At 47.4% G+C, this 24,650-nt stretch overlaps 1 protein-coding gene and 1 non-coding gene across 2 annotated transcripts in view; both read right to left on the bottom strand.

The window, feature by feature from the left end:
* DLGAP3 (DLG associated protein 3) overlaps nt 1-24,650 on the bottom strand; it is a 42,245-nt gene that overhangs the window by 1,557 nt on the left and 16,038 nt on the right. The window contains exons 5-10 of the mRNA XM_040231753.1: nt 19,695-19,908; nt 19,116-19,429; nt 18,585-18,670; nt 1,474-1,958; nt 453-544; nt 48-191 (exon numbers count right to left, since the gene is read on the bottom strand). Of these exons, the coding sequence (XP_040087687.1) occupies nt 48-191; nt 453-544; nt 1,474-1,958; nt 18,585-18,670; nt 19,116-19,429; nt 19,695-19,908 (1,335 nt within the window). The remainder of the gene's footprint in view (nt 1-47; nt 192-452; nt 545-1,473; nt 1,959-18,584; nt 18,671-19,115; nt 19,430-19,694; nt 19,909-24,650) is intronic.
* Nucleotides 4,163-4,235, bottom strand: TRNAG-CCC. The gene has a single exon. It is a non-coding gene; the product is annotated as a tRNA-Gly (tRNA).

Genomic DNA, 24,650 nt, shown 5'->3' with positions numbered 1-24,650 from the left:
GCATTTCCCAGGGTCTGGACTCTTGGCTTAAAGGGACCTCCCCCCACCTTAGGCTCCAGGAGTTTCCAGCTGTTGGCCTTGAGTTGCTGTAGCTCCAGGAACTTGAGGGTCACATCCTCGATAGAGAGCTGCAGGAGGTCCCAGAAACCCGCCAGGTCCTGGAAGGTGGGCACAGGGAACGCAGTGGGGTCCTGCAGTGGAAGGAGTCAAAGGGGAGGCAGCCAGTCAGAGAGGCCTGAGCCCCAGCCAGGACCTGAGAAAGCCCCACCCCACCCTCATTGTCCAATTCAATCTGGGAGAGTGGAGTGGGGACCGGGAGGCAGGGAGACAAGAAAGAGCCCAGACCTCTCCATCATGGGCACAAACACCTGTCCTCATTTCCAGGCATCCACACGCTCTGGTCATCTACCAGGCACACACACCTGGTGGGCTCTATGCCCACGAGCACTCACCATGCTTTGCTGACACAGCCGGAAGAACTGCTGAACCTTTTGGGACAGGAGAAGTTGTGTGCTGCCCACGGCACTGCGGATTTTCTCCAGGACTGGAGAGCAAAAGGAGATGGGGGAGGGGAATGATGCCTCTCCTTCCTCTGCCTCCAGGAAGTCTGCCTGGGATGACTCTGACCCCTCTTGTTATCTGGCACCATCCATCTGTCAGTCTCCTCCGGCCCCTCCCTGTCCCATATACTCAAGATACTAACAAGTAATTCCTGCCCCACTTCACCAAGAAGACTGACTCCCCAGACACTGATGTTTCTTGCATCATATGATCTACATTTCTTGACTGGTTATCCTTGTGTCCTCTTCCCTTCCATGTCAGGGGACAGGTGGAAATCAGTACCAGTCCAGCCCTACAGCCTTAGCCAGCCAGGCACTAGCTCAGTGATGCCTCGCTGGCAGAACTTTGTCACCCATTGGCATGTGAGTCCCTGGCTCACTGAGAATTACCAAAGAATGAATTACCAAATTACCAAACGTCCCTGACTCATCTTCTAGTCACGATCGTATCAGCTTGGTGGTTCGGCAGTAAACTGTTGTCTCCCCTCACACTGGACCTGCGGGCCCCTCTGGCAGGACCATGTCTTCCTGGCTGAGTCTCCTTCTCCCAGGCCACAGACAAGAGCTGACCCACACGCCGCCTCCCCCTCTGCCCGAAGTCCTGCTCTCACACCTGGATCAGACCTGGATTCCCAGCCAGCCCAGGTGGGAATAGGGGCCCCTGGAATCTCCATGGCCTTGGGCTGGTGGCTATCTCCTAGAAAGCCCAGCCCTTTCACCCACTCACTTTCCCCAGTCCTAGCTCTGGCCTCTGAAGCCGCTCGCGCTTCCTTCCAGGAGCTCCCGGCATGCTGCCAGTGGGAGCCACCAAGCCTGGGGTCACGCAGCCAAACTGTGAGAAAGGCACAGTCACGCCCAAGCTCCTCTCCTGTGCCAGCGCATTCCCGGCCACCGCCAGCCGCCCTGCACTCACCCTCCTCCGGCAGCTCGTAGTCCTCCGCCTCGCGCTCCATCTGCTGGCACCAGTGCTCCAGCTTCTCCACCTCCGCCCTCAGCATCTTGATGAACCACTCGCCATCCCGTGGGCAGGGGGACGTGCGGCCTGAGTCCGGGAGGCTACGTGAGCCGCGCTCCATCCAGGAGTCGCGGCGCCCGGACCCGGGGCCGGGGGTAGGGGCAGGGGCAGGGCCGGGCGACCCATCGGTGGCCGGCGGCTCGTACGGCAGTGGGTAGCCCTCGCGGTAGGCCCACTGGCCCTGCGTGTGGACCGTGCGGAAGACTGAGTAGGTGGGGGCCCGGGGCCCGGGCTGCGGCTCAGAGGCGTGCCTCTGGAAGGAGCGTCCGAACTGCAGAGCCTTATCTTCTGTGGCCACGGCGGCCAGGCCGGCCAGGCCCTCCAGCTCCAGGTCAGCCTGCACGCCGGCTGTCACGCTGTTGGAGCGTTTGAACCTCGCCCGCCTGGTGAGAGAGCTGGCAGTCATCCCTGCCCCTGCCCAGTCTCACCCCAGCCCTCACCTGCACCCCAGGCCAAAAGGACAAGGAATGAGACAGCAAGACTACAAAGTGATGGACAGTCACCCACCACCTTTAAACGGATCGGTCCTCGCCACGGGTGAGCACATAATATACCTACCTGCTGCACCAGTTCTGGCTCCCTCAAACCACGCATACTCGATGGGCAGAGCAGAGGCTGGCATATACCCATCAGACAAGACACAGCCAAAGTGCCAGGGCGTCATCCTGCAGAAGCTGGGTTGAGGGGTGGACCAGAGGTGCCCCAGGAGGGTCCAGGGTGGTGGCTCTTCGCCACAACCACGGAAGTATCTCAGCATTTTAACACTGTGTCTTTGCTAATTTATACCAGCTGTATGGGTATGTCCTTACCTCTATGGAGAGACAAATCAGCTATGGCCCAGAGAGGCCCACGGTCACCCAGCTGCGAAACAGCAGAGCCAGAATGTGGACCCAGGGCTGCCACGCTCCACAGCCCAAGAACTCCCCACCACACCAGCTGCTAGAACATCAGGAAGAACTGTCTTAGAGCAGCTGGGGGAAGGGGGTTGGGCTGCAGCTGGGATGACTTCTCCCCTAGGGACCCCATGGCTCAGCACAGAGCCTGGCCAGACAGTCAGCAGGTGCCAAGAGAACTGAATTAAGTTGCTGACAGGAATGACACAGGGCCTGGAAATTTCTTGTCTTTGAGTTAATAATATGCAAATCGTATGCAAAACAGAGTCAATTGGCCTTGTTCTCCCCTCCCCACCCCCCCACCTGACTGAGTTCAGTCAGAGTGAGGGCTCTTTTCTATAAAGAAGTCACTTCTCCTGAGGGGCATGAGGTTGGGGTCAGACAACACTTAAAGAAGTGAGAGTCAGGAGATGCGGGGGTGGCAAGGAGAGATGAATAGAAGTTTGCGGTCTGGAAATTCAAGGAGCAGGCAAGAAAAGCCCATGTGTCCTAAGCTACCTCCACTCTCATGGTCAGAAGAAAAAGGGGGTTGGGAGCTAGGTTTAGGGGCTCCTCCAGCTTCCTGGGAGACTCCCACAACCCCCACAACTTCAGCCTTCCTCTTGCTGCCCAGGCCTTCTTTCCCTGCCTGCTTCGCCTGCCTGCTTCCCTCCAGCTGGCGGGCTGACTGCTGGGAGCCTGTTGCCATAGAAACCAGGCCCGGAAGGATGCGGCAGGACCCAGGAAAGAGAGATGCACTCATGTGCAGTCTCCAGCCAGTCCTATGTTCCAACCCCCACCCAGAGAGAGAAAGCAGGAACATATCCACATTGCGTCCCACATGGTCTTCACCTTGCCACCTGCCCTGTCTTGCCCTGGTCAAGATTTGCATCATTCTTACCCTGACTACTGGATCAGCCTCCTTTTAGACACAACTGCCTCCACTCAGTATAGCAGAGAAGAGCACAGAACTAGAAGGCAGACCTGAGTTCTAATGCTGGCCTTGATGCTATGTGCCTTTGGGAAGTCACTCATCTTCCACCTAGACCATCTAGTACATATATATACATATGTGTGTGTGTGTGTGTATAAAATACATTATATGGGATATATGAATATATATTATATACAAACACACACACATATATGATATAAAATGATAGGAATGGACCAGTACCATTGCCAAGGTAGCTCGTTTCTCTAAAATTATACTTTGCAGGTGGGGGAAGAGTGTAATTGGTGAGGAGATTAAGAGGGACAAACTTCCAGCTACAAAATATTATAAATAACTCACAGGGGTGAAATGTACAGCATGAGTAATATAGTCAGTACTACTGGAGTAACTTTATATGGTGACAGATGGTAACTAGACTTATTGTGGTGACCACTGCAATATATATATATATATATACACACACACATACATATACACACATATATATAGCGTATGGAAATACTGAATTTTTAAATAAAATTATAACTTAAAAAACTATATTGTATACAATTATACCTATGCATATTTTAGGATCTGGGGCCCAACCTTCCCTCACCAATCCACCCAGGACTAGAATAGTCTTTCTTCCTTTCTTTAATACTTATTTACTTATTTGGCTGTGCTGGGTCTTAGTCAAGGCACAAGGGATCTTTATTCTGAAGTGCAGGATCTTTAGTTGTGGCATGAGAACTCAGTTGCAGCATGTGGGATCTATTAGTAGTTCCCTGACCAGGGATTGAACCTGGGCCCCCGGCATGGGGAGTGCAGAGTCTTAGCCACTGAACCACCAGGGAAGTCCCTGGAGTAGTCTTTCTGAAGCTGACCTCTGCCCAACTCATTCGCCTGCTCAAAACCCTTTCATTGCTCCCCACGCCACCAAGATAGGGTCCAGGCTTCCTGTGCTGATGTTTACTCTGGATGCAGTTCCCTCTGATCTCATCCAGCTTGCACCCTCTTTGCTCCCTGAGTAGATTCTCGGGGCCCTGACTTTAGCCCCTGTGCTTGCTATTCCCCCACTTGAAAGGGCCTTCCTCCTCCTCACTGCCTGTTGGTTCCTTGCTCAAGTGCCCTCTTCTGTGAGCCTTCCCTAGACCATCCGCAGAACCATTTCTCCCTCAGCGGTCTTCTTGCACATGGAGGCAGTCCCACTTTTTAGCGCTTCCCAGGTGGCTCAGTGGGCAAAGAATCCGCCTGCAGAGCAGGAGACACAGGTTCCATCCCTGGGTCAGGAAAATGCCCTGGAGAAAGGCATGGTAACTCACTTCAGTATTCTTGCCTGGGGAATCCCATGGACAGAGGAGCTTGCTGGGCTATAGTCCATGGGGTGGCAAGGAGTCAGACAGGCCTGAGCACCCATGCATTCCACTGTTTGGTTACATGTTTCTGTTTCTGGTGAGAGTTTTGTGTGTCTAACTGAACTGTTAGGATGCCCTTTGGCTTCCTTTGAATATTTTTGTGCTTTGAGCTCCAGTTAGTCTCTGGCTCCTTCAGTGCTCCAGCAATTGCAAACCGTGCTGGGAATGTGGGGCTTGCCCCAGTAAATACATTAGTGAAGATATGCCTCCCCTATTTGCTTTCCTGTTACCCCCACGAAGCATGGACCTGCCCTTTGGTATCACTGGTTCTGTGCCTTTCACTCTCCTCTGAGAGGTCCTGAGAAGATCACTCTGTGTCTTGATGGAAATAGGCCACATAGTCTGGAACTTCAGAAGCCTGAGTGCTCCAGGCTTCATGGTTCTCAAGTCAGTACCTCAAGGAGCTCTCTCATCGTGTCTACTTGAAGGAAGACCAAAGAAATTGAGGAGCTTATAGGATTACTGGAAACACAATCTTTACCAACACTTACAGCCAGGAGCCAGAGATTTGCACAGCGTAAGCAGGAATTGGTCATCCTTGAGCAAGTGGCACTTAAAACTAGCAGTGTCAGACTTCCCTGGTGGTCTGATGGTTAAGAATTTGCCTGCCAGTGCAGGTGTTTGATCCCTGGTCCAGAAAGATTCCACATGCCATGGGACAGCTAAGCCCATGCACCACAACTACTGAGCCCGGGTGCCTAGAACCTGTGCTCCGAAACAAGAGGAGCCACCGCGATGAGAACCCCGGGCACATCAACCAGAGAGTCGCCCCCACGTGCCGCAACTAGAGAAAACCTGCTTGCAGCAACAAAGACCCAGCGTAGCCAAAAATAAATAAATGATTTTAAAAATAAATAAAACTAGCAATATGGGATAAGACTACCCAAGAAAAGAGCAATGGAACAAAGATGCAAAGTCCTGGGAACACAGACATTTCAGGGACTGGTAGAGACAGTGTAGCCCCCGATGTGTCTAAGCCAAAGAGGAAAAGGAAGAAAATCAAGAAAAAGTCACCTAAAAGCAGATAGGAGACCAAAAAAAGTGGGGAGTCCCCCAAAAAAGGGTCTCAAGAGGGAATGAGCAGCCAACTGGAAAATGCAACCAACTGAGAATAAAAGGTGTCCACTGACTTGGCAACATGGAAGCCACTTGTGATCAAGGCGAGAGCCAGTTTGGTGGAGTATGAGCAAGATGCAGAGGCAGGGGCTGTGAGGAGTGTGTGCTTGAGTGCTCACTCACGTCCGACTCTTTGCGACCCTAAGGACTGTAGCCCACCAGGCTCCTCTGTCCCTGGGATTCCCCAGGCAGGAGGTGGAGAAAACTAGGTGAGACAATGGGCTTCCCCGGTGGCTCAGCAGTAAAGAATCCGTCTGCAATTCAGGAGACACGGTTCCATTCCCAGGTCAGGAAGATCCCCTGGAGAAGGACATGGTAACCCACTCCAGTATTCTTGCCTGGGAAATCCCATGGACAGAGGAGCCTGATGGGCTATAATCCATGGGGTCGCAAAGAGTCAGACAGGACTTAGCGACTAAACCACCACCACCACCATCAGGCAAGACAGCTCTTCCAAAGAGCCTGGTAGAGAAGGGAGGAAGAGAGAAGGCAAAGTACTTTTAAGGAAGGGATAATATGATTATCTGGCAATTATATCTCAATAGGACTGGGAGGAGGGACATTTTGTTGAGGATGGTTCTCACATGTTATATCCCTAAGGGGCAGGCAGAATAATGGCCCCCCAAAGAAGTCCATGTCCCAATTCCCACAACCTGTGAATATGTTACCTTCCACAGCAAAAAAGACTTTGCATAAAAGACCACATCAAGGATCTTGAGATCCTACACCATCCAGTTGTGTACATTTTAGTCAAAAGAGTCCTTATCAGTGAAAGAGGGGAGCAGGAAAGTCAGGATCAGAGAAGGCAATGGGGCAACAGGATCAAGGCTGGAATGACATCATGTGAGGACTCTGTCCACCACTGTTGGCTCTGAAACCAGAAATGGGCTACAAGCCAAGGAATGCAGACAGCCTCTCTAAACTGCAAAAGGTGACAAAATAGATGCTTGCCAGAGACTCCAGAAGGGATCAGTCCTGCCAACACCTTGATTTTAGCCCAGTGAAACCCAGTTCAGACTTCCAACCTCTAGAAATGTAAAATCATAAATATGGAGTATTGATGCTGCTAAATTTGTGACTATATATCGTATCAGCAACAGGTAACAATGCAATTTGTAAAGAGAAGTCAACTGAAGCTAGAGGAGAGAAAGGCAGTAATCCAAGGACCAGATATGAGGCGAATAAATAAAAACGAACATCCTCTAAGCAGTTAGCATGTGCTAAAGCACTTTATATGCTTTAATCAATATGCTCAATCATCACATTAGTATCACCCCTACTTACAGGTGAGAAAACTAAGACTTACAGAAGCTTAGTGACTTCCTAAGACCTGATAGTATCAATTTAGGGCAGTCTGTCCACAGTGGCCAACTCTTAAACCATGACACTCCACTGCCTCCCTAGGACTGAGGGAGAGGGCAGCCTTAACCAGAAAGGCAGATACCTCAACCTCTGAGGCCAGACTGTGGGAGGAGTCAAGGGAAGAGATGCAAGCTAGAGATTGGTCCAGAAGCGGAAAGAGATCCCACCAGATGACCTCAATTGTTACAATAAAATATGCTGGGAGGGGACTTCACTGATGGTCCAGTGGTTAAGACTCCACACTTTAACTATAGATGGCACGGGTTTGACCCCTGGTCAGGGAACTAAGATCCCACTTGCTGCAAGGCATGGCCAAAAAATAAAATATAAATTAAAAAAATAATAAAGTAAGCAGGGCAGTTGTCTGCTGGAGATTAGGGGGTAAGGAGGCTGGGCAAGGAAATGAGAATGAACAGCTTTTGAGGAGGCAGGCTAGCAGAGTGGTTAAGCATGTATGTTCTGGAGCCAGACGGCCTGGGTCCAAAGCCCAGCTCTATGGTTTGTGCCTCAGTTTCCTTATCTGTAAATGAGAATGATAACAGTACTGTTATGATAAATCTAAAAAACTTAACCACACCTGGCCTGCCCATTGCAAATGTTAGCTATTATATGGTAAGGCAGGAAGACTTGTAGCTTTCACTGAAAAGAAAGGGAGGTGAACAAATAAAATAATGGGAGTGTAGCACTGAGAACCCAGCAAGACCATTGTAGTTACTGATTATCATGATTGCTTTTGATCATTTCCATCTGTTCTCCCACAGCACTCTGAATAAAACCTCTTTTATACTCCATATCACACTGCATTATAGTTGCGTATTTGTCTATCTGTCTCCCTTATTAAATTGGGCAGTTCCTCAAATAAATGTTGCTTGAGTGGTAGATTGGTTGGTTGGTTGGTTGGAAGGAAGGATGGCAGAGACTACGAATCATCCTTCAACATCCATTGCCCTTCTCCCTTAATTATAGAATCCCACAGTTTTAAGTTAGACACATGGCCACTTCAAATAAAGGTTCTTTTACCAATTCCCCCTTGCAGCCAGGTACAGCATGTGGTTAAGCTGTAGCTCAGGGGATATAAGCAGAAGTAGAATGTGCAACTTTCAGAAAATGTTCCTAAAGGGAAAGGGTATGCCTTTCTTTGTTCCTTTCTCCTCCCTGCTGCCCAGAATGCAGACACGATGGCCGGACCCCAAGCAGCCATTTTGGACCATGGGATGGAAGCCAAGGACTGAGGACGGAGGAGCAATAAGGTAAAAGAAGACTGGGTCCTGACACTGTGTAGCACCTGCCAGCCCTCAACTGACTCTCTGGACTTCTAGGCACGAGAGAAATAAACTTCTGTCATATTTGAGTCACTGTCATTTAGGGATTTTCTGTAACTCACAGCCAAACCTAATCCTAACTCGAACAGATTCATTTTCAGGGCACTGAAGTGCAGGGCTTATGCCCCTATTTAGTTTTGGATCTGGCAGTATTTGCTGCAGTCTTCATCAACAGCTGCAAACACAGGATAGAAATTGGCTTCAGTTATGAATCACCATTAACTCATAACAATGCCTTTCACAATATTTTCTCCCCAAGCCTTTTAACAAGGTTGAGGAGGCCTTCTCCCCTCAAGTCCTTTAGAATGACAATGCTCACATTCCTGATGCTTCTGGAAGTTGTTATCATGGTTACTTCTGGGAGATGTTTCTACTGTGATTCTCTAAGGGATAACAAAAGGCTCTGGGAAGAAACTGGCTTATCCCAAGAGATGCATTGTCCAAGGAATGCTCAACATTCTAGGAGTTGTCAAGTGGTTTGGCTAGGAGTATTTGGCAGCAGACTGGCAGGGGTGGGAGGGAAAATGGGCCTGGAGATTTCAGCAAGGCTCAGCCATTGTACCAGCTCCCTCTCTGAGAAAGAGGTTAAACATATAATCAATCAGGGATTCCCAGGTCCACCATCCCTAGCCTGGGGGCTGTCCCCCTACCCCCACCCAAGTGGGGCTAGGATGGGAGACTGAGGAAGAATCATGACCATCTTGGAGCTGATGGCAGAGGACTAGAGGTGGTGTCCACCCCCCAGTCTTGCGGCCAGTCAGCAACTCACTGCTTTTGCAGGACTGCTCTTGGCCTATAACATCCTGAGGACGGATGCATCCTGTTCTTTCAGCATATTCCCTTCTCAAGCCCCAGTGCCAGAAATGACCACGATGCTAAGGAAGGGGTGGACTGCCTGCACAGAGTCCTCCAGGTATCCCTAAGTGGGCATTTGCATCTAAGCAGGGTTGTCAGGTAAAATACTACAGGACTCTCAGTTAAATTTTAATTTCAAATAGATAACAGCTAATTTTTTAGTATATGTCTCAAGTACTCTTTGGGAAATACTTTTACTAAAAATAAGTCATTGCTTATCTGATAATCAAATTTAATTGGCTAGTATAGTGTTTTCTACTCATGTTTTTTGTTTTGTTTTTGCTAAATTTGAGATTTTAAGATAAGATCTTAGTGGGAGAGATCTAGAAGTGGAAGCTACAAGGGGATCTCATGATTGGAGAGAGTCAGAAGTAAAAATCACGTGGTTTCGATGTTCTCAGAAGGCCCTAGGAACATTCTTCTGATATTCAGCAAGGACATTTGATGCATTCTTTTATCAAGGCCCAAAGTGTGCTGGGTCTGGAAAGACAGGTGCCATGGGATGCTCTGAAACACGGCTGGTAACTGTTTCTTAACTATGCTCCCTCCCTCTCTCCCACCACAGAGTCTTAGCACCTGCTGGTCCTTCTGCCGGGAATGCTCAGCTCCCACTTTTTGTTGATTTTTGCTCATCCTTCAGGTCTTCACTCAAATGTCACCTTCTCCGCAACGGGGAGTCCATGCCTGGCCCCCCGATGGGTCCAAGCCCCGTATCACACACTCTCACAGTGTATATGCCTCTCCTCCGAGGCTCCTGCGGTTACACTTCTCCATCGCTTAGGAGGTTCTTAGATTAACGCAGTAGCAAGCTTCACAGTGCAGGGTTGTGTCTGGCTGGGTCCCTCTTTGTGTCCTTGGTGCCCAGCACAAAACATGACACAGATACCAGGGATACAACTAATGCCTGTGGACAAAGGAATCTTAGGTGGAGGCATGGTGGAGATGGAACTGAAGGGTCACCAACCCCAACTCCTGTCTATCTCTAAGCCAGGCCACCACTGCTGATGAACAACAGCAAAGACCCACAGGCAACTCTCAGGTGTTACGGGCAATAAATCTGAATTTTTCACCCAACAGGTTAGCAGAGAACCCCTACATAGCAGAAAAGGAGAAACTTTTCCTCCCCTGCCATTTTTAAAACCAAAGTACAGACAGAGAAAGAGAGAAATACTGGGACCAGTGAGACAGGAGCAAGGACAAGAGAGTCCAAGAAAATTTGGTGGCAGCGGGTGGGGGGGAGCTAAGCCTGGATGCATGCCTAGAAAGGCTGCTGGTACTCATGGCTCACTTTTACGTACCAGTTGGGACATGGTGTGTGGTAAGTGAGACTTCGAGTGCCAGGGACATAAGGGACAGAAAGGACGGCGCAGGCGCATAACTAAGGATGCCTCCAGCAGACATGCAAGGAACCTGGCCAGAAAGATGCGCCAGATTTCTTCTCTCCCCACCTGTCACCCCCTCTGGATTCCCAGTGTGATCACCTGTCCCAAGCAATTCAGTTCCTTAGACACTGATCCAACACCATCTCCCCTCCCCAACCCATCCTTCCAAACATCCCTGAGCACCTACATGAGGACAAGGAAGACCTCAGTCTCTAACTGTCCCCACCCTTCCTGACTTCACTCCAAATGCTTCCAAAATCAGTCCACTTCTCTATCTGCTGTTCATGGCCTAGTCCAGACGACTGATTGATGTAGTGGACTGAACCAACTTAAGAAGTTCCCACCCACCACCCCCATTCACATAGAAATACTGGATCAAGCAAAGCCCTAAAGGTGGTTTTGCTACAATGCCAAGCTTGAAAATAGGAAAGAGACGACTTCAAGTATCAGAAACAAAGAAGAGATTCAAAATCTGAGTGGTGAACAGGAATCTAAGCCAAGTGAGCCACAGGAATACGGGCCAGACATATGCTAGAGGCTAGATGGTAATGCCCAGGGAGGATAAAAGGAGACACCCTGAGCCTGTGCATCCTGGGGACCTGGAAGGAGACCCCATGAATAAAGCCAGCAGCCAGAAAAAAAAAAGGCTGTTTCATTTACAAATGCAGACTAAAAAACTCATGTCATGATTCAGGTATGTGGCCTGGAAGCAGGATGCTGAAAAATCAGAATATCAAGCCTGCTCTGTGTGTGGGTGTGGGGTCTGAATGAGTAGCACCAGTGAAATACAGAAACCTCAAGCTGAGATATTAACTCTAAAACTGGTCCCAAGTTCAAGCAGTACTTCGGCATAAAGGGAATTGAACCCAGGAGGAAGCAGTGGGCAGTAACAAGCAATGGTGAGCACATAAATTGTTAAAACATGTTTGTAAATCCAAACTATTAAACCATAAAAGACATAACAACAACTGATTTGGCAGGGTTTTTTAAAGAGGTATAATCAGAATACTAGAAAAACATAACATGGAAAATGGGAACTAAGAAGGAAATTAAAGTGTTTCAAGGTTCTTATTTAGTACCTATTTCAAGATAGAAATACTAATTTCAGACTCTATTAGAGAAATGTGAAATTAAGTATATTTGTTTGAAATCTGAGGGAAATCACTACTAAAACATATACTTCCAAACCAGTGGAGAGATGGAGGGAACAGGAGAAATAAAGTCACCTTGATCAGTTCAATAGATGGCAGAAAAGTAGGGGAGGATAAAAACAAAGAAAAAGCATGTCCAGAAGAAAATTTTCAAAGAGATGACAGAAATAAGGCCAAATAAATCAGTAATCAAAAATTTATAAATGGATTAAATAGGTCTACTAAACTCTAGCCCCATACTGCTTATGAGCAGCATATCTAAAACGTAAGGATACAGAGACATGAGGAGACAAAGGATGAAAAAAGATGCAGTGGAAAATTAATCAAAAGAAAGCAGACATGGCATTTAAACCAGGCAAAAGCAACTTCAAGGCAAAAACCAGCAATAAGGATGAAAAGCATCCTATTTAATGATAAAAGGGCCAACCCATCAAGAAGATACAATAATCATAAGCCTGAATACTACTGACTTAAAAAAATGCACAATGTAAGAACTGCCAGTTAAGTTTTATTTGGGGCAAAATGAGGACTGCAGCCTGGGAGATACAATCTCAAACAGCTTTGAGAAACTGCTCCAGAGAGGTAAGGGGGCAGGATAGTATACACGTGATTTTGGTAAAGGGGAGTACGTGCAATCAAGCACATTCTTTTGTAGAAAGTTTCTGCTGAGAAACAACTGTCACCGAGAAGGATTTTAGTGCTTTTCTAGATATGATGAGATACGAGAACTGGGCTCATAGAAACAGCTTCTGAGAGTATCTGACTATCTGAAGACCCGTCCTGCCAGCTTTCCCGCAGAATGCCCCCTTTCTGCTCTCCATCCTGAGCTCCTTCATGGGTGTCGGAGGTGCTGTTGCAGCAACAGCACATGATGTAGTCCTCCTAGAGGTGGATGGCAAGCACCCACGGCAAGTGCCAACTTGTGGTCGACAATACTAAATAGCATTCTTTCAAATTAAAGAAAATGATTAATGAAATTCCCAGGGGAAACAGCACATTCATCATCATGGTAAGACATTTTTAACACACCTGTCTCATAACTGTTAAACATCCAAAAGACAAAGGTAAACATTTGAAAATGTAGTTTATAAGTCTGACTACATATACGTATATGATGAAGAAGCCCTGACAAACTCTAAGGAATAAATATCGTACAGAATGCATTCTATAACCACAATGTAGCAAATCTAGAAATTGAGAATGAAAAGGAGCCCTGCACACACACACACACACACACACAAAATACATTTGGAAATCTTTAAAAAATTCTTCTAAATAATTTACAAGTTAAAAAAGAAATTATGATGAAAGTTACAAACTAGTTAGAACTGAACAATGAAAACACTGCATCCCAAAACTGATGAGATACAGATACAGCAATGTAGTTAGAAGCGAATGGATAGCCTTAAAAACACATTAGAAAATAAGAAATAATGTTGAGAGGCTGAAAATAAACAAATATGGTAAAAGAAAGAAAATAATAACACAAAAGTAGTAGTTTCGAAAGGAAATATTAAAGGTAAAAGAGAAACAATAGAGATACTTATCCAAACCAAAAGCTAGTTTTTTTTTAAGACTAATAAAGAACAATTTTTAAAAATATATTAAAAATAATAAAATATACAAACCTTGGGCAAAATGAGTCAAGAAAGAGAGGTAGGGTATAAATATGTGGTATTAGGAATAAAAATGAGGCACAGCTTATAAATATGTTAAAATTTTATAAAATTATAATACTATCAGAATACTTATACCAAAAATTTTGAAAACTATAAATTTTTGTTATATGGCCCATGTTTTAGAAATACATGAGTCACCAAAATTGACTCAAGAAGAAAAATGAAACCAGAATAGATCAATAACCGCTAAAGAAACTGAAGCTGTAGTTTGAAGTTTCTCCTATCCTAGAGAGGCATCAGGCCCAGACAGCTTTATAGGCAGCCTTTACCAAAACTTTAAGGAAGAGATAACCCTTATTTTACACAAATTGTTTCAAAGAACAGAAACACAGAGAACACTACCAAGCTCATTTTCAGAGTCGAGCATAACCTTAATGCCTGAACTAAATAACAACAATCAAAACAAAATTGTAGGCCAATATCATTTATGAACATAAATATAAAAATCTTAAATACAGTAACAGCTATTCAAAAATCCAGCAATGTCTATGAAAATAATACAAGACTGTGACAAACAAGAGTTCCATATACTCATTCCATATACTCATACTTCCATATACTCATTTTCTCTTTGTCTGTAGCAATAAGAACCCTAATTTTCAGCTCTGCTCATTGCACTTTGCTTCCCAATAAAAGACTATTCCACAGCCAACCTTGCAGCCAGATGCCACCATGGAATGAAGCTTTAGCCAATGTGATGTGTGAAAGTGCTGTCTGTAACTTTTAGGAACTCTCTTAAAAAGGAGGGACTGCATCCTCCTCCTCTCTTCCTCCTTGGTACAGCTCAGAATGCAGACAGGATAGCTAGGGTTTAATCATCAGCTTCTTGGATATGAGTGCTATACAAAGGGTGGAAGATTAGCAAGATAAGCGGAGTCTGAGGTCCTAACACAACTTCTACATCCAGGCTTTTTACTTGTTTGTGTGCATGCTAAGTCACTTCAGTCATATCCAACTCTTTGTGACCCCATGGACTGTAGCCTGCCAGGCTCATCTATCCATGGGATTCTCCAGGCAAGAATACTGGAGTAGGTTGCCATGCCCTTCTCCAAGGCATCTTTCCAACCCAGGAATGGAACCTGCATCTTCCTGCAGCTTTAGTGAGAGAGAAATATACTGAAGACACTACTGAGTCCCTGTCTGCTGAAAGTGAAAGTCGCTCAGTCATGTCTGACTCTTTGCTACCCCATGGACTATATAGTCCATGGAATTCTCCAGGCCAGAATACTGGAGTGGGTAGCCTTTCCCTTCTCCAAGGGATCTTCCCAACCCAGGGATCAGACTCAGGTCTCCCGCATTGTGGGCAGATTCTTTACCAGCTGAGCCACAAGGGAAGCCCAAGAACACTGGAGTGAGTAGGCCCTGTTTAGCCAAACTTAATCCAAATTGATAACAGGATCCATTGAGGTTTAACCCAGGAATGAAGGAATGGGTCAACATGGAAAATCTATTGATATAATTCAGCACATTACAGATGAAAGGAGAAAATTTAGGATCATATCTCAGTAGATTCTGGAAAAGCACTCAATAAAATTCCACTCTCATTTTTTATTGAAAAATAAAAACTCTTAGCCAACTAGAAATAGAAAGGAATTTCCTTAACTGGTAAACGATTTCCATCAAAATCTGCAGCCAACATCATCATACTTCTAAGTGGGACTTAGAAGATATTCACTAATATCAGGAATGACACAAGAATGCTACACTCAACAGTGAACTAGAAGTCCTAGTTGATACACTATTACAAGAAAAAGAGATTTTACTTTTATCTATTTATTTACTTATTTGACTGTGCCATGCAGCTTGTGGGATCCTAGTTCCCTGACCACGGATTGAACCCACACCCTCAGCAGTGGAAATGTGGAGTCCTAACCATTAGACAGCTAGGGAATTCCAAGAAATTTTTAAAATATAGATTTAAAAGAAATATTCTCATTTGCAGAACTGACTACATTAAAAAAAAAACCATCATGATTTTCAGACAAACTTTGGGTCTTACTAAGACAGAGCAGCAAGGTTGCTGAATACAAAATCAACATGTAAAACCTAATAGTGTTCCCATACATTAGTAGTACCCAAGGATATATCTAACAGGGAAAAAAGATCCTCAACTTGAGATTGTCCACAATGCCTTCCTTCTGGATCATGAAAAAATCCTGCTTCCTAGCTTCCCCATGTCTGCCCTTACTTCCCTCAAATTAATTCTTCACTTAGCAGCTAGTGATCTTTTGTAAGCATAAATTAAATCATACCACACCCCTTCTTTAACCTTTCAAAGGCCACTCATTAGTTAGAATTAAATTCCAAGGGGAGTTTAGGGAAGAATGGATACATGTATATGCATGGCTGAGTCCCTTTGCTATCCACCTGAAACTATCACAATACTGTTAATCCAGCTATCCAAGTGTCCAAGTGTTAGTCACTCAGTCGTGTCTGACTCTTTGCAATCCCGTCAGGCCCCTCTGTCCACAGAATTCTCCAGGTAAGAATACTGGAGTGGGTAGCCATTCCCCTTGTCACGGGATCTTCCCAACCCAGGATCGAACCTGGGTCTCCTGCACTGCAGGCAGATTCTTTGCCATCTAAGGTACTGTACTCAAATATAAAATAAAAAGGCTTTTAAAAAAGAATTAAATTCCAGTTCTTTATCACGCCCATGCTCTACATGACCCGGCCCCATCTATTCTCCAATCCACTGCCTCACAACCACCCCATCCTGTTCCACACCAGCCATATGAACTTTCAGTTCCTGAAGCGTGTCACTCTTTCCTCTTCCAGTGCTCCCACACAGTGCTATTCCCTCTTTCTGGGATGCTTCCTGCAAGCCCACCAGCCTCCCGCCCGCTATCACCTGAGTGTTCCCAGTCAGCCCGCAAGTCTCAGCTTAAATGTCACCTGCTTAATCTGAATAAAGTCCCTTCTCTCTTAGCGCCTGCTTTTTTCTTTCATATGACCACTGTAATGTGTAATAATATCCCATTACTTGTTATACCATAGTGTGTAATCATATTTTTACTCATGTATTATTTTCTTTTTAAACTTTATTTAATGTATTTATTTATTGGCTGAACCACACAGCCTGTGGGATCTCAGTTCCCTGACAGGGATCAAACCCACACCCCCTGCATTGGAAGCAGTTTTAACCACTAGACCTCCAAGGAAATCCCACTCATGGATTGTTTACTCATTGCCTTGATTCCCTTCTAGGCCATAACTCCTATGAGGGCAAAAGTCACGTCTTTCATGCTTCCTGGAGCATTTAACAGAAGCTGTCATATAACAGATGCTTAATAAGTATTTTCTAAATGAATCAATCCAGGAATGAATGACAGAGTTTGCTGATTTAGCTCAAGTCTCAGCAGCATGCCTGCTGTATTCTTCCCAGGATTCAGGTTTGTTTTGAGGAATGGGGGACCTCTGGGGGTCTATCTGGCTGAGGGACCAAGAAGCCTCATCAAGAGGCAAACGGGGCCTCTTGGGCTTGGTTTATGGTCCATGGTTCAGCAGTAGAGTTGGCGGCAGGGTTCTGAACACAGAGCTGCACCTAGCTCTGAGTCCTACCCCACCTCTCAAGAACTCAAGTCATGGACTTGCAGGATTCGGTTTGCCATAAAGTACAACTTTTCTGAGCTCTTTATGGTATATTAAGAATTCAAAGGGGACCTTCCTGATGGCCCAGTGGCTAAAGACTCCACACTCGCAATGCAGGGGGCCTGGGTTCGATCCTTGGTTAGGAACTAGATCCTACATGCTGTAACTAAGACCCGGTGAAGGTAAATAAATAAAAAGAATTTGGAGGACAGGAGCTTTCAGGAATAACGGGGGCAGCAAGGGTGTCTTTTTGCTGTCCTCGACAGAGACGTTCACAGCCTTAGGAGCATTTGCAGCTGCAGGGAGCTAACATGAAGAGGAGGAAAATGGTGAATCCCCACAGGAACCTCAAGAAGTCTTGATCACACACACACAAGATGCTCCCAGGGGTTCCCAGAATAGCTGGGGGAATTTAGGAAAGGTCTAAAAGCCCAACTATGGCAACCGGAAACAGAGCTGCTAGGGACTGCTACGGGCACTCTAGTTTTACTCCTTCAGCGGGTACGGCCTGGGCCACACCGATTACCAGGAAACTCTTACCGCCAGCCCCAGGCAGGTTCCCAGACACCACACTTAGGGCCACTGGCCGGGGAGCAGGGCAGCCCAGAAGGCAGATGGGCCACTGTGGCACTGCTACCTGGTCATAAGGGAAAGAAAGCATCTTCCACAGGAACCCAACAACAGAGGGATTCCTTCCAGTGTTCCCTCCAGAGCTCTCAGTGCTAATTTTTCAGTTGGAAATTAAGAAAACAATCTTTCTGAGGCCATCTCATGCCAGAGAGTGGCTGTTGATTTCTTGGGTACAACACAGACTCAAGCATATAATAGGTACTCCCGACTGGTTAAATGCTTGTGTGAGCCGAAGGAGGAGGAGTGTTATATCGACCAGGGGTCCCTGAGAGGCAATCTTCATGTTTATTTGTTTCTTTTTGAGCTCACATACTTGTACACCACAGGAAGTCAGCAGGGACTGGAAAAATCCTGTGATCCTCTGTAAAGCACAACTGCTGGAGGCCTACTCTGCACCCACCTGCTACTGCTCCCTACCACCCCCTTCCCTGGACCTCTGTATATCTCCTGTCCACTGCTCAGCACCTGGGACAGGCACAGGAACTAAGAGAATTCACTTCAGATCTGATGACTGCCCCGGGTGGGGCATCTCTGTGAAGAACCTCTGTGGCTGCTCTGACGCCTCCCCAATAAAAGGACTTGTTCCCCAGGACCAGGAGGAAAGGGTTACAGGGAGACCAGGCCTGTGAGGTCCTTATGTAGCCCTCTCTCCTCTTCTCCCCCTGCCCACAAGGCCTGAGATATCCCCACTGGGACCTACCTCTTGTCTTCTTCCACCTGTACACCGATGGAATGGAACTCTCTTCGACTCCTATTCTCTGTGTCTGAGTCCGAGATAGTCTCCACCTGGTGGCAAGGTTGGGGAGTCAGTAGGCAGGGCTAGACCAAGGCCCTCAAGCTTGAGGGCCAAGGGAGAAGGGCAAGCGATGCCTGAGCCTCAAGCCAGAGGGCAGATCCTGCAAATATGACCTGCCTGAACAGGACGGCAGACCCAGGAGGTTAGATGCATTAAGGTTACAACTTCTGGGCACTGCTCTCCGCTTGCCAGGGGTGATGGTGCCAGGATGAGGGACAACGATGTGGGCCCGGCTGTTTGAAGCAGCAACCCCACCCCACGCCCCGTCGATGATCAGGCTAAGAGCAAGCAAGGAAAAGGTCTGTGTATCCAGAAGGCCCCACTGACCCTCTCAACCCATCCTCAACATGGCCAAGGCCATCCAGAATCCATGGTGTTAAAAATTTAAGCAACCAAGAAAAAGCAAACTTTCGTTGGCGCCTCCTCCTGCCATACCTGAACCCCGATGGACGGCCGCCACTTCCGCTGCCGCGCCAGGCTCCGCAGCTCCTCTCTGCCAGGAATGGTCTTGATGATGAGTGTGGGGGGCTTGGGGCTGGCCCGGGGTGGCACCGGCGCCAACTCCAGGGTGCGCGCGCCCATGGCCGGGCCGTCCAGCCCGTCCGCGGAGCTGCAGCGCCGGGCTGGGCCCTCCGCCGCGGTGAAGCTCTCGTGGGCGGAGTCGGTGCTGCTCTGGGCGGTGATGGAGATGCGGGGCGGGGCCTGGCTTCCCGGCGGGATGGGGGGCGGGGCCTTTCTGAAGTTGAAGGCTGTGGCCCGGGAACCCAGAGACACAGCGGATGAGAAACGCCGTCCCGGTAAGTCTGTGGCCGACCACCCCCCATACCCACGCGGTAGCACAGGACCCAGCAGCCACGCCTAACCCACGTGCCGCTACATAAAGAACCACGGGTCATTCCTTCACCGGCCCAGAGAGGCGAGCGAACCGCCCAAAGTCCGCGACCAGGGCCGGAGCTGGAACCCAGATCACTCTCCAACCTAGGGCTGGACCAGGGGCAGAGAGGGCATACTCACAGGAGCCGGGCCTCCCTGAGACAGAGGCAGGGGCAGCAAGGAGGGGCAGGCAGTCGTCGTCTTGAGAGCAGCCAGCCTGGATGGCCCGGAGGTAGCTGTGGCTCCGCATGCGGAAACAGCCGGGCAGATCCAAAGCGTCCACGGCCTGGGACTCCAGTTCCCCAAATACCGACCCGCACATGGCCTCCAGCTGCTGGTTCAGCTCCTCGCTGAGCTGGGTGCAGGGACCAGAGGACAGTTACCGTTGTGCTCGCATGGGGGCGTGTCTGAGGCACTTTGCCTTAGGAACATCTCTAGTTCTGCCGAGGCGGGGTCTCAGCGTGAGACTTAAGCATTTGCACTAAAAGAAACCTTGAGCCCATGCAGAGAAAGATGGAGGCACCTCTGCCCTGTGCTGGTCCCGGGGCCTGCTTTGGGATCAACCTTGGTGTCTAATCTTTCCTCTAAATACTCCTCCCTCTGCCCCAGCTAAGCAGAGACATTACTTTGCCGACTAAGGTCCGTCTAGTCAAGGCTATGGTTTTTCCTGTGGTCATGTATGGATGTGAGAGTTGGACTGTGAAGAAAGCTGAGCACCAAAGAATTGATGCTTTTGAACTGTGGTGTTGGAGAAGACTCTTGAGAGTCCCTTGGACTGCAAGGAGATCCAACCAGTCCATTCTGAGGGAGATCAACCCTGGGATTTCTTTGGAAGGAATGATGCTAAAGCTGAAACTCCAGTACTTTGGCCACCTCATGCGAAGAGTTGACTCATTGGAAAAGACTTTGATGCTGGGAGGGGTTGGCGGCAGGAGGAGAAGGGGACGACAGAGGATGAGATGGCTGGATGGCATCACGGACTCGATGGACGTGAATCTGAGTGAACTCCAGGAGGTGGTGATGAACAGGGAGGCCTGGTGTGCTGCGATTCATGGGGTTGCAAAGAGTCGGACACAACTGAGCGACTGAACTGAACTCAACTGCCCCAGCTATACCTCTTCCAGACGGCGCCATCTTCCTCTCCACCTGATCCCATCCCCTCAGGGTTCTCTCACCTGACCCCTGGGGGAGAGAACAAGGGAGCTGACAGCCAAGTATGGAGGGTGGGTACTGCAGGGAAGAACAACTTTTACTATTTACGACCCGAAAAAGTGAAAGTCGCTCAGTCTTGTCCAACTCTTTGCGACTCCAAGGACTACAGTCCACCAGACTCTTCTGTCCATGGAGTTGTCAAGGCAAGAATACTGGAGTGGGTTGCCATTTCCTTCTCCAGGGGATCTTCCCCAACCAGGGACTGAACTCAGTTCTCCTGCATTTCAGGCAGGTTCTTTACTGTCTGAGCCACCAGAGAAGCCCGTTTATGACCTACTGCATTACAAAAATGCTCGAAAGCAACCTATAGAGATACAATCATGTGGAAGGAAGGAAATTAATGAGTACATAATGGAGCAAAAATTATCAACCTTGTAGTGTTTCAAGCCCTCCCCCACCTTCTGCCCACTAACTAAGGAGGGACTCAGCCTGGTTTAGCCTGCAGGTTCCTACCCTGCCCTCCTCCTCTGAGGGAAGTTCAGTCATTGATGATCAAGATTCTTGTTTTTGGTTTTGATAGTTTGTGACGCAGAATCATTTTGTGATGTGTTAAAAAAGAATTTAAGCAACTAAGAAAAAGCAAAACAAGAATTTTGTCCATGGAACCATGTTGCATAACACTGCACTAAGACGAAATACACCAGAGGCTGTTGCTTCATTTCCTTGGAAGGAGAAAACTGGCAAAAAGAAAATAGAAAGGTACGGAAGAAGGTGGGTTAGTGGTAAACTCAACACTCAGGGGACAGGACGGTTGCATCTTTGACCCTGAGTTTCAGAACAGCCAACGCTTTGAGTATAGGCTGGGGGCTGTCTGCAAGGGCTATGTTGTAAGACTCAGCTGGACTCAAATGCTGGCTCTGCTACTTCCTAGCAATGTGGCCTGAGAAAGTCATTTAAAGTTTTGGGGCCCCAGTTTAATCACCAGTCAAATAGGAAAGATAATGGTACCATACTCGTAGGGCTATTTAGGGAACTCAAAGGAAAACATGGGAGGCACTTCGTGCAGGTAAGCCCTCCCTCTGTGCTATGTGATGGTGTCAGGGCCTTCCTGGCAAACACAGGCCACCAGTCATGACAATGGTCACTGAGTCCCAGAGAAATTCCCCCAGAGGTGATTATGCAGAGGCCACTGGATGAAGCCATGGACAAGGTCCTCAGTAGCAACCAGAGGATGAATACGACAGCAAGCATCCCGTGGCTGCATCTTGTGACATCTCCCAGGAAAGAGTCATGGCATCCTATTTACGTGCAGTCAACAGAGAAAGGAGTGGCTTGATCCATGTGTAAAATATAGCTCAACATTTCCAAACTCGGCCTCCAAAGTATATATGATATTATAACACTACAGTCTACCTCAAATTGAGCAAGAATTTCCATCCTATTCTACCGATAGGCAAACCAAGGCTCAGAGAGGGTAGATGAATTATCCAAAGGTGGCCCAGTAGGTACGTGAGAAAGCCAAAGTGCTGTTTCCTGACTCTCCTGCCAGGCTGACTGAGAATCAGAATTTCCTGGAGAACTTGTTAAACTTACATTAACTTGGGCACCACCCTAAGGATCTGAACCCAGAGTTCTCTAACTCTAAGCCTCTCTTCATTTTGACTGCTTTGAAGGTCAGAGCCAAATTTTCTGGAGATTCAGGTTCAGTAATTCCAATATTGGCCCAGTAATTAAAAAAGAAGACTGTCTTCAGCTTTTTTCTAAACAAACTTCATTACAAGTGTACAGAAATTACAAAAAAAGTGTTAGTCGCTCATTCGTGTCCAACTCTTTGTGACCCCATGGACTGTAGCCTATCAGGCTCCTTTGCCCGTGGAATTCTCCAGATAAGAATACTGGAGTGGGTAGCCATTCCCTTCTCCAGGGGATCTTCCCAACCCAGGGATCAAGCCCAGGTCTCTTGCATTACAGGCAGATTCTTTACCATCTGAGGTACAAGGGAAGCCAATGGACAAGTCACAGCTCCTTGTGAGTCTACCTCTCAGTTTCCTATCTCTTGACCTCTGGAGTACCAAGCACCAGTGGTGCCAGGCTATTTCCTAAAGCTCAAGAGATAACCTGCTGCTGCTGCTGCTAAGTCGCTTCAGTCGTGTCCGACTCTGCGACCCCACAGACGGCAGCCCACCAGAAGCTCCCCCGTCCATGGGATTCTCCAGGCAAGAACACTGGAGTGGGTTGCCATTTCCTTCTCCAATGCATGAAAGAGAAAAGTGAAAGTGAAGTCGCTCAGTCGTGTCCAACTCTTAGCAACCCCATGGACTGCAGCCCACCAGGCTCCTCCATCCATGGGATTTTCCAGGCAAGAGTACTGGAGTGGGGTGCCATGCCATTGCCTTCTCCCAAGAGATAACCTAACTCCTGCTATTTCTAGGCTAGGCTCAAGATACTCCCCAACCAGAACCAATCCAACCCAGAGGGTCCCTCTGAAGCACAAGAAAGTTGACCCAAACCCAGCAGAGAGCATTTTGGCCTCAAGTCGGAACACCAAGGATAGAAGGAATCTCACTCTGTGGCTTATCTCTGTATCTCTAGCCCTCTTCTGTGTGTAAAGCACTAGGTATAATATCTGGCATATAGCAGATGCTTAATAAACATTAGCAGACTTCTCTGGTGGTCCAGTGGTTAAAAATCCACCTGCCAATGCAGGAGACACGGGTTCAATCCCTGGTCCAGGAAGATTCCACATGCCATGGGAAAACTAAGCCCCAAAGCTGCATCCACTGAGCCCATGCACCTAGAACCTATGCTCTGCAACAAGAGAAGCTACCACAATGAAAAGCCCATGCACTGCAACTAGAGAAAGCCTGCACCAGCAATGAAGACCCAGTGCAGCCAAAAATAAATAATAAAATAAATACATTTTTAAATAGAAAGAAAGAAACTGAAGTTGCTCAGGCGTGTCCGACTCTTTGCAACCCCGTGGGCTGTAGCACCCTAGGCTCCTCTGTCCATGGACTTTTTCAAGCAAGAGTACTGGAGTGGGTTGCCATTTCTTTCTCCAAAATTTTAAAATACTTATGTATATAATAAAAATAAATAAATTTACATTGCTACTATTATTAGTAGCAAGAGGTTCTTAAATCACGATGACAATACTTCTCAGAGGCCCCTCTTTCCCAAAGGTTCTCAAGCTCTTGAAATCCCAACCATATGTTAGTACCATGACCAACTCTATCTAAGGCAGACAGAAGTGGGGTGAGAAACTCCCCAGGGCCACATGTCTTCCATCTCTACTAGCCAAGAGGAACTTCTAGAGTTCCAACAAGGGACCAGGACCCAAGAGAAATGCAGACTTTTATAGACTCTCAGAGGAATATTGCATCTGAGCTGATCTTTACTGCATTACAAGTATGAAATTGTAACATTATGCTGTGAATTCTCCTGTTTTCCCTGTACAGCCTTCCATCCTGCTCCCCCTGGCACTTACTTTCAGGTGAGTCAAAATCAAAAAATCCTCTTGGGAAAAAAGAAGCTTAACCTTTCTGCAATCCAGACTCAGAGTCAGTATTTCCAAGGCTGTGGGATATTTAAAAGAAAATATTTTGTTTGGGTCTAATTGAAAACTGTCTGTACTGGTGCTAGTGGGTCCAGTTGGGGGCGAGGCAACATCCTGTATACTTTACATATAGCATTTGGCTTAGATAACTTTGGAAAACTCTCTCATTTAAAAACATTCTAAAACACTGGATAAAATATAACAAACGTTTTATATGCATAGCTGAGCTCACAAGAAAGCGAGATAAATCCCCAGGGGACAAAAACAAAGAGGAGATTGGAAAATCAGAATATTAACTGTGTGAGCCAATGCTGCAAACAGCCCAGTGGAGGTGGGAGGTAGGGGGAAGGGGAAGCTGGTCTCCGTAACCAAAGGACTTAGATTTTAAC

This window comes from Oryx dammah, unplaced genomic scaffold (assembly GCF_014754425.2).
Source record: "Oryx dammah isolate SB20612 unplaced genomic scaffold, SCBI_Odam_1.1 HiC_scaffold_28, whole genome shotgun sequence".
Classification (NCBI taxonomy): domain Eukaryota; kingdom Metazoa; phylum Chordata; class Mammalia; order Artiodactyla; family Bovidae; genus Oryx; species Oryx dammah.
This window is presented reverse-complemented; position numbering and strand designations above follow the sequence as displayed.